The 11,078-nt window shown below is 41.0% G+C and overlaps 1 protein-coding gene across 2 annotated transcripts in view; it reads right to left on the reverse strand.

Annotated features, from left to right (window-relative positions):
• PDE3B (phosphodiesterase 3B) overlaps positions 1–10,079 on the reverse strand; it is a 175,814-nt gene extending 165,735 nt beyond the window's left edge. For both annotated transcript variants that reach the window (XM_060157789.1, XM_060157788.1), the window contains exon 1: positions 9,099–10,079. In XM_060157789.1, coding sequence (XP_060013772.1) covers positions 9,099–10,079 — 981 coding nt within the window. The remainder of the gene's footprint in view (positions 1–9,098) is intronic.
• Between the last annotated feature and the right edge of the window lie 999 nt (positions 10,080–11,078).

Consider the following 11,078-nt stretch of genomic DNA (forward strand, 5'->3'; position numbering starts at 1 on the left):
ATTTACAGTAAGGTGGAGATTATGTTGGAATAACTTTGAAAAATTCTTTCTAAGGTCACAGAAGTAAAATTTTTAAATTCATTTTTTATACATTTTATATCAATAAGAAACTTTTTTTGAAGATTAAAGCTCAATTGTTATATACTTTCTGAAGGCTTTCTGACTCTACTCCTGGAGAGAGTTAGCTGTTCCTTCTCTAAAGCTCCCATGTACCTTATATATACCTCTGCTATATCACTTACCACACTGAATTGTAATTATTTATTTACATTTTTTTAATCTCAATTAGAGTGTGATCTCCTTGCAATACAGATCCTGTGACTGTCGTCTTAGTATCTCTCTAGGGGCAGGCACATATAAAAGGCAATTTGTAAATATATATTAATGCTGATCAAATTTTCATTACTTTCTTACACTGACTCTTTAAACATATGACATGTGCTCTCTCTCATGCATTCTTTTTCTGTCCCTCTGATAAGTAATTCCATCCAATTTGTAAAGTTCTATTCTCCATACACTTATCCACAAACTGTGGGTGGGGGGGGGTTGAAGAAAACACCAGGAAAGTGAGATTTTTTAATACTCTGTCCAGTTACTGACGGGTCAATAAGATAAAAAGTCAACAAGGACGCAGAAGGTATGAAAAGAACATTTTACACCTTTTATCTACCAGACAGCTAACAAACTGATGTATTTCTTCAAGCAAACAGAACACTTATGAAAACTGATCATATGTTAGGCCACATTCTTTGCCCAAAGGCACTTAAATCAGAAATCAACAACAATAACTGGAAAACCTGCATATGATTAGAATTTTTTTTTCTAAACAACTGTCAATCAAAAGGGAAATCAAAATGAAAATTAGAAAATTCTTCACACTGCACAATAACCATACTATACATCCAAACTTGTGACATTCAACTAAAGCAACATTCAGAGAGAAATGTATAATCTTAAACGCATATGCTGGAAAAGCTCAAAGTTAATGGGCTTAGCATCTCAATTACAAAGTTAAAAAAAGGAACAAGAGGGAACTCCCTGACTGTCCAGTAGTTAGGACTCTGGGCTCTCATTGCTGAGGGCCAGGGTTCAATCCTTGGTCAGGGAACTAAGAACTAAAATTCCCACAAGCTGTGCAGCATGGCCAAAAAAAGAAAAAAAAAGGGAACAAGAAAATAAAAGAAAAAAAGAAATAATAAAAGAGCTGATATAAATAAAATAGGAAACAAGTACCAAGTTATGGTTACCAAGGGGGAAGCGCAGATAAATTGGGAAATTGGGATTGGTATATACACACTACTATATATAAAATAGATAACTGATAAGAACCTACTGTATAGCACAGGGAACTCTACTCAACACTCTGCAATAACCTATATAGGAAGAGAATCTAAAAAAGAGTGGACATATGTATATGTATAACTGATTCGAGATTCGATCTCTGTATCACATTATACATGGAAATCAATTCTAGGTGGATAAAAACCATTTGAAAGGCAAAACTTTAAAACTCTGAAAAGATAATATAAGAGTTTATTTTATGACTTCCAATAGAGAAGAGTTTTATAAACAAGACATGGGAAGTCTCACACCATTAAAGGAAAAGATTGGTAAATTTGATAATATTAAAATTAAGAATCTCAGTTATCAAAAGACACCACTAAAACTCGAAGAAGATATTTGCAACCCAAATAACCAATAAAGGATTAATGTCCAAAATATATAAAGAACTCATGAATCAAGAAAAAACAAACCACTGAATTTTTAATTTTTTCTTTTGATGTGGATCATTTTTAAAGTCTTTACTGAATTTGTTACAATATTGCTTCTGTTTTATGTCTTTGGTTTTTTGGCCATGAGTTACGTGGGATCTTAGTTCCCCGACCAGGGATGGAGCCTGCACCCCCTGCATTGGAAGTATTAACCACTGGACCGCCAGGGAAGTCCCCAAACTACTGAATTTTTAAAAGGGCAAAAGACATGAACAGGTAATCCCTGAATAAGAAATGCAATCCATAAACAATATTCAGCCTTATTAGTAATTAGAAAAATGCAAATTAAAATCACAAAGAAATACATTTCACACTCACTGGACTAACAAAAATTAAAGTTATTAAATAGGAATCATTGGTTCAAGGGCATTCTTATTCACTGCTAGCAGAATATACCTTGTGCAACCATTCTGGAAAACAACTCAACTTCCCAGAGTGTCTCAGTCTTCTACTGCTACTTGTATGGGTTAAAGTGTGTCCCTCAAAAAAAGATATATTGAAGTCCTAACCCTCAACACCTTAGAATGTGACTTCATTTGGAAATTAGGTCTTTACAGAGGTAATTAGATTAAAATGAGGTGATTAGGGTGGGCACTAGTCCAATATGACTGGGGTATTTATAAAAAGGGTAAATTGAGACACAGAGACAGGCACAGAGAGAAGACTATATGAAGAGACATGGAGAGAGTGCCATGTGAAGATGAAGGCAGAGATGGGGTGACACATCTAAAAGCCAAAAAATGCCAAAGGTTGCCAGTAAACCACCAGAAGCTAGGAGACAGGCATGAACAGATTCCCCCTCAGAGTCCTCAGAAGGAACCAACCCTGGGGACAGTCTGATCCGGACTTGCAGACTCCAGAACTGTGAGACAATAAATTTCTGCTGTTTAAGCCACCCAATTTGTAGTACTTTGTCACAGCAACCCATGTCAACTGTTATAGCAGTTAATGCAAACTAATACATTCTTGTAACAAATTACTACAAACTCAGTCACATAAAACAACACACATTTAACATCTTACAGTTCTGTGGGTCCAAAGTCTGACAAAGGTCTCACTGAGCTAAAATCAAGGTATTGGAAGGGCTTTGTTACTTTCGAGGACTATAAGGAAAAATGCATTTCCTTGTCTTTTCCAGCTTCTAGAGGCTGCCTGCTTTCATTGGCTCCTGGCCTTCTCCCACTGTGAAAGCCAAAGGTGGACTGAGTGAGTCTTTCTCACATTATATTACTCTAATCCTACTTCCATTGTCACTTCTCCTTCTCTGATCTCTTCTGTCTCCCTCTTCCACTTTTTAAAGACCCTATGACACTGGGTCTACTTAGATAATCCTAGATACCTGGATAATCTCCCCATCTCAAGGTCCTTAACTTAATCCCACCTGCAAAGTCTCTTTTGCCAGGCAGGGTAACATACCCACAAATTCCAGGAATTAGAACATGGACATCTTTACGGTACCATTATTCTGCCTATCATACATAGTAAAGTTGAATATGAGCATACCTTGCAGCTCAGCAATTCTACTTCTAGACGTGTGCATGCCCCTAGGAGACATTTACAAAAAATTTCATAGCAGCATTGTGCTTAATAGCAAACAACTGAAAACCACCCACAGGTCCATAAACAGTGGAATGGATAAATTTTCTTATGTTCATACAATGAAACACTATACAGCATTGAAAAAAGTGAACCACATCTATCCACATCAACATGAATGAATCTCAAATGTCAAGAAAAAAGAAAAGTTACAGAAGAATTCATACAGCATGGTTCTATTTACTTAAAGTTCAAAAGCAGACAATACTGACAACATATTATTTAGATTACTTAGTAATATGTTCAGGGGAGTTATAACGATAAGCAAGGGAATGAACAGCAAAAAAAAAATCAAGATACATGTGTTGTCTCTGGGGCAGAGAGAAGGGGATGCAAAAGAGGTTATACAAAGGAAATGAGTGGTAAGTACTTGACATTTTTCTTTTTTTGTTTTATTTTCTTCCTTAAACCATATAAAAATATACATATGTACAGTCTTATGTATGGCATTTCTCATTAACAAATTTAAATGCCAACTAAATAAATTTAAAATATACTGAAAGCAAGTTGTACGAAATGTAAGGAAGCAGTCAAACAATGTACTCTATCTGATGGAGGAGGGAATAATCTATAAAGATAAGATAACCTTCCAGGTCAATCAATACTGGAGAAAAAGTTCTAGGTTGTAAAAGAAAAAGTGGGAAACACCCTCCTCTTCCCCAAGTTCTAAGAACAGGTTTCTAACAATCTCTTAAATAAACCTGAATCAGTTTGTAAATCATAAGGTGAACAATTATAAACTATTATAATTATAATAAACTTAATAATAAAATATAATAAAAATATTATGTATTTAAATATATAATTAAACAATATAATTATTATAAACTATAATTGTTTATACACAATTATATACAGTTATAAACTGTCAGGAACTACCCACGGACAGAACCCAGCTCTTCTAAAGTTTTGCTTGGCTAACACGGTTGTTCAGTTTGTTTTATTTAAACTGAAAGCCCTTAGGCAAAGTAGGCAACAGTTCACTTCCATTCTTCCTTACCCCCCCTCCTTCCCCAACGTATAACATAAATAGGCTATGTGGCTGGCCTCTTAAGGCACCTGAGTTTCAGACCAGCTGCATCCTGACAAGTCACCCTGAAATAATGATATCAGGTACCAAGTTTATCTTCAAGGTCATCATGAACTATGTGATTTCAAGAGTACCTCCTACCTCTCACTCCCCTCTCTTCCACCACCACCCTCAACCGCTTTTACTCAGGGGCATTGTTTATCACATAATTAGAGATATCTGGCAAATTAAGAACAGCCTTGGAAAACTATGACTGCAGGTGCATATGCTCTTAATGGAAAGTACAGCTGAACTAGGAGTCAAGACCTAGGTTCTAGTCCCTGTATCCCAAAACCTCGTGGCATAACCTAGAGACAATATTCTTCTCTCTCTGGAGTTGAATTTTTTTCCTTTCTATAAAACGAGCAGATTTCAATTGGATAAACTCCAAATCTCTTCTATTTCTTCTATATCTATACAAACATATTTATGTTGAAATAAACTTTTTCAGCAAGTATAGATTCTTCCTGCTTTGGGTGGGGTATAAGAAGGCAGGAGAATGCGCTAGGGAAACAGGCTGACTTGGTAACTGAAAGGGAAGAAGGAAAGAATCAGAGAAGCGCCTGCCACTGAGGAGGATTAAAAAATCAGAGGACAATGAAAACAAACATCACTAAACTATACTAAAGTCAAAGTTTTACTTATGGTTGGCCCTATTTACCTTCCACTCACTGTGGGAAAACAAACTATGGAGATGTTACTATTTCATGTGGTATAATGAAAATATTCTATCACACATCACCACATCACTGCTTGACACGATTTGTCAACTTTTATTTTTAAACCCGGCCAACTCTACTAGGATGGAGTTTTGTTCTCAGCTTATACATTAGTCTGAGCATCACTGTAGTGTCTAAACACTTCTTAATCTTATATGTTTCTTAAAGGAGATTTCAAACAGTGTGAATGGTAAAATCAAAAGAAAAAAGTCTACACGTCAGAAACAATAAGCAGTCCTCAAATAGCTAGAGCGGTGGATGGATGTGGGGAGGTGTTCCATAACTGATAACGGGCTTTCAAAAACAACAAAACAAGGCCAAGAGCAGGTTAAGACTTTGCAAGCAAGGGTCAAGGGCATGAACTTTATTTTGTGGACAATGAAAAGCCGTAAGAGATTTTTAAAACAGAGCGAGTGATTTGATCAAATCTGTGTTTTTGGAAGATAATTCTGATGGCAAGGGTACATACAATATTTACAAAATAAAGCATAAAAATATTACGTAGGCTGATGTTTCACTACAAAATATTAACATGAAATTAGAATAAAACACTCACTCATTAAATTTCACAAATTCCACAGTATTCTTTAAAAAATTCATGGTGGGTTATGACTTGCAGATTCCTTAGGGGAATAAATAATCACTTAAACTTTAAAATCTTTTTAAAAAGGCTTCATACTACATGCGTATCCTTTATTAAACAAAATTAACACTTTAAATAATATTTATGGGCTTTAAGGCCACAGAATTTTTAAATATTTACCTAACCATTTAGAAAGCACTCAGCATTTTAGGTATAGAAAAATATCTCACACACAGACTTATGCCTTTCGAAACCTTATATTTACCTAGCCTATCACACATGAAATGATCTGGTTGACAGCCGAAATTTGCATTTCGAATGCAAATGTATAATTAAAATGACATAGAAATGTAGCTTGTTAAATTCAGGCCAAGGCATCTCATGTAGATGTAAAAAATTTTTTTTTACTTCCTATTAGTCTCAGCTGATTCTTCACAAATATACTACAAACTTAGTGCTTCTTTCCATTAACCCAACAAGGTAGAACACAGTCAGCAGTAACTAAACTTTAAACCTAATTATGAAAAACCATACGTTTTACAAACATATGCCACTATTTTTCAATACAGTATCTAACATAACATCCCAAATGTTAAAAATTACTTTGAATCTACTCTCACACAATTAAAAACATTTATATTAATATGAGTTTTCAATTGTTTTTCAAAGATGTTAATAAAAACGTTTAAATTCTTAAGGAAATGAAAGCGTAATAATTTTATCAATCCACAAATGAAAGTCCAAATATACGTGTTAAAAGTTCTTTCTCTTCAAATAATACAGAATATTTGTTCATACTTTCCAATTATCACACCTTGGAAAATATAGGCTAGCAATATCAACATTAAACATTTAAGTAAAACTTCAAGATCTATTAACTTTTGAAGTTTTAGTCATACATTTATTTATACCTTACAAAAAGTGTAAACTAACTAAAAGAAATGAATTCTAGAATTGGAAGGTGGTATAGAATTCACTTACTGGATCCCCTGATTTGACAGGATACTCAGACTCGGAAAGGCTCACCAACTTTTCCAATATGACGGCAGGGCTAAGACTTTACCCTTGAACCTCTATGAATCCAGGAGACTTTCCCCTATATCAGCTTCTACCCAAAACCGTTTGTCTCCCTTCACTTTCTGAAACAAGAGAGTGACTTTACAATTATCACATACAAAGTTTAGCACTTTGAAAATTAGAAAATCTCTTGATCTTTTACTTCCATAAAAGTATTGGTTTCCACTTAATTTCTTTCACATAACATACCTCCAAACTAAACCACAGATCCACTGTTAAACTTCAGGAAAAAGCATAAGTAAAAATTTTTATTACAGCCTCTGCCAAGCTAAAAATATCTAGTAGTTTCTAGTATTGCCGAAAGAGTATTATGTTATGACACTGAACATTAACCATGTATAAACCCTTGAACTATCAGCATATATTTAAGACCCCCTCCACCAAGAAAATGTTCCTATTCATAGTGGAATGTGAATAAGGGTTTTCTGCACTAATAAAATATGCCCTTTTTAAAAGCACAAATTTTAAAAGCACAATATCTTCCTCTAATACAACTAATAAAGTCTAGCATAACAATGCCGCACCTAGTTAACGGCTGAAAAAAGGTTGCTGTGATGGAAAGAGAACCAGATCAGGATCAAGTAGATCAGGAGTTTTCAATTTATAAGATAACACCCATAATTCACTAGGCCAACATATTGCAATTAAGTTACGTTAAACTATAACGCTGCTAAGCTCAGGAAAATTGTTTACAAATGTGATGAAACTGTGCTAAAACACTTTCCTGGTGTTAAAAAATACAATATATTTGCAAATAGTCAAATGTAAAACGCTGTTCCAGTCTATGAAAATAGCTGATATGACTCTGCTCTACAGTGAATCTTCTCCTGACAATTTTTCTCTTGATACACATTATTCTGAGCATTGTCTATTATCACTGGCAGTAAACTGAGAAAACAAAAGCCATGATATTTTTTGAACAATTTTTTTCAAGCATTTGGCCAAATAACTACAGACCACAAAGCAGCCTCTGAAAACACTTTTCAGGGAGCAAGGTGTTGTCTCTTTGAGCACTACGGATAGTGTAATAGCTTGTAGATTATATTGAAGAGCAAAGAGCATCAGATGTAGTAATAAGAAACGTCTGTTTCAAATATATTGGGTCCCTGGTGTAAAGCATATCACTAATCGAAAAGATTGAAAACCAATAGTATAGACTCCTACTCTCCTACTTAAGGAAAACCTCTACACTCATCCTTTTAGTTGCTTAGAAGACATCATTGAAAACTGAAAAATCTAGGTTCAGATCCCAGCACTGCCACTTACTAAATGTGTGAAGTTGGATAATCTCTATAAGCCTCAATTTGCTCATCTCTAACTTGAGGTTAATGTCACCTACCATACAGAGTCCTTGTGAGGGTTTAAGACAATATAAGGATTTTGCACTTAGTAAATGCTCTGTGAACAGTAGCTATACTTGGTGAGTTTCTTAGTGATGTAGAACAGGTGAGATTTCCCTAGGCTATACAAAAATAGACACTCTTTCCCTAATGATGATTTCCATTTTTTTAAAATGCAAAAGCACACAAACCTACAGGAAAAGAAATTGTACAAATGCTTTTGGCATAGTTCCAAACATTACTAAGTTTAAAGGTTAAATTGTTACAACATTCTCCTAATTATGCAACAAACACACAGGACCATGAGTTAGTCTGTAAAAGATTATATTAGCCTACACTGCTGAAATTTGGGGTGGAGGGTGGGGGAGAAATCTCTTATAATTATCCCCAACAGTCTTTTTATCTAAATTAACAAGTCTCTTCCAAAACTCACCACTGTTTTCTCTTTTTATTATGAGATCTCAGATTTGTCCTCTCAATTATCAAGAATAATGAAACCACACTGATTAGAATGCATATATTTTTTTTTTCCCCACTCATTCTAATGGCTGTACGCTATCTTTGGGGAGACATCACCATTATAACAGCAACAGATAAATGTCACCAAAAAGCTACACATCAGACTATGCCAAAGTGGGAGTAGTCAATCTATTATACTTCAAATAATTCACTTCATTCTTCTGAGAACGCATCTACTACATTAACAAACTCTTTAAAAAGTGAGACATGCTTAGTCTGCTATTTCATTTCTATTCAAAGATAAATGGTACTTATGCATTTTTTTAAAAGCTTCCTGTATTTTAGGAATTCTTTTCAGAATAAAAATTGTCTTTTTTTCACCATGGAAGTAAACATGCTTTCAAACACGCTAATTCAACTCGGGAACTGAAGCGATAAAACCTCCCTCCCTTCCTTACCAAACTTTTCTTTCTGGTAACATACCTGTTCTCTCGAAATGCAAGGCAATGAAGGTCTCCTGAACATTCTGCAACTTCCATAGTAACTGGCTGAAGTTTCTCCGAACGACACGCAGCTGGACCTCCTCCGGGGTCTGATCACAGGCACTTTTTCCTCCGCGGTACTGGACAACCGAGGATGATGGGGAGCTTCCCTGATTTGGAAGAAGTGATCCAGCCCCAGGGCCAGCAGGCAGCCGACGCCCCCCACCAGGCAGGACAGCAGCGGCCGGAGGGCTGGAGGCAGCGCCCCGAGGCTGGTGACGGACACCCACCAGACGAAGCCGGAGAAGAGCAGCACCAGGATGCTGTGCCGGAGCCTCCCCGGCTGCGCGAGCGTCAGCAATCCCACGCAGCTCAGCACCAAGAACAGCCTGCCGGCCACCGCCGGGGTCGTGTGCGGGGCCCGGGCCCCGGCGTCTCCGTCCCCCCAAGACCAAGACCCCCACTGCCCCACCAAGAAGTCCCCCAGGTAACAGCAGGCGGGCAGCGCCAGCAGCCACCAGGAGCCGCCACCGCTCCGGGCCGGCCCGGGGTCCCGCTTGGTCCGGGTCAGGAAGCAGGTGAGGAAGAAGAAGGCACAGGCGATGCTGAAGAGGGGGCTGAGGCTGTGCGAGCAGACGCTCAGCAGGGTCCGCAGCCGGGCGGCCCCAACAGCCCAGCTCTCGGGCCCCGAGCCGAGCAGCAGGGCGAGGACAAAGGCGGCCAGGGCGCCCAGCGAGAGGCGCGCCTGGGAGAAGGGAGAGCCGCGCCGCGGCTGCTGGGGGGAGGCCGGCGGCGGCGGCAGCAACAGCTCCACGTTGCAGAAGCGGCAGAGGTGGAAGAAGAAGCCGCGCGGGGGGTCCTGCCGCAGGGGGCTCACACAGCCCTTCACGTAGCCGTTCCTCAGACTCTCGAGGGGCGAGCCGGCCCCGTCCGGCGGCTGCGGGTACCGCATGGCTTTGGCGTCTCGCTCGTCCCTCCTCATGGCCGGGACGCGGGGTGGCCGCAGGGGCTCGGCACGCCCCGCTCGGACCGCAGCTGCAGCTCGCGCTCCTTCCCGCCTGGCCCCCGCGCTCGAGGAGCCCCCCGGCTCGGCAGCGCGTCAGGGCTGCGCCCACCGCCGTGGCCCAGGGTCCCCGCCGCGCGGGCGGAGGAGCGGCGGGGTCCGCGACATGCTGGCTGAGGAGAGGGGCGGAAGGGGCTTCTGCCTGGGACCGCTGCGGCAGGACCCCCTCCTTTTCCCTCGGGCACTTCTCGGGACTGGAGCCTCGGTGTTGCCTCCCAGCTCCCGCGGGCTGCAACAGTTACCTCACGGCTTTAGCCTAGTCCGTTGGGCGCGCGATCGGCTGGCGGGCGCTCCTCCCCCGCGGCTGTCCGGGCCGCGGGCGCGCGCCCCGCCCGCCGCCAGCCGCCCGCGCGCGCCCGCGCCCCGGCCAGTCCCGCCGCCACCCGCTCCGCGGTTCGCACTGCCGGCCGCCCGCCCTCCGGGAAGTGAGCTGGGGACCCCAGCCGACTAAGTGTCCCCAGACTGGGGAGAGCGCGGCCGCGGCCGCCCGAAGACCCGCCCGGGCTGGGAGAGACTGGAGGGGTCCTTTTCGGGTGGAAGGGGGCAAGCCCGCCATCCTGGGACCCCAGGCGCGCAGCTTCCCTTTGGGGGTAAGTCACGGACCCCAGGCAGGCTCACCACCGGGGCGTAGGGAAAGAGGATGTTTACGGTTCCCAAGGGGAGTGTCTAGTAGAGAAACCGAGTTGGGGGGGGGGAGGCGGCGGGTCGTGCCTCTACCCTCATCCCAGTTTAGGGTGGACCCTTGGACTGTCCGAGCCGAGCTGTGACCTGGTAAAGGGCCAGCCACCACCAAGGTCATGGGAAAGAAACCTTGATTACTGTGGCTAGGTCTGACCTCAACAGCAACGTGGATTCTTGGGCCACGCAGCAGGCCCTTGCAGTGGCTTTTAGGGAGGAGCATGCACGTGGAGCGCTCTC

Source organism: Lagenorhynchus albirostris, chromosome 9 (assembly GCF_949774975.1).
Source record: "Lagenorhynchus albirostris chromosome 9, mLagAlb1.1, whole genome shotgun sequence".
NCBI lineage: Eukaryota > Metazoa > Chordata > Mammalia > Artiodactyla > Delphinidae > Lagenorhynchus > Lagenorhynchus albirostris.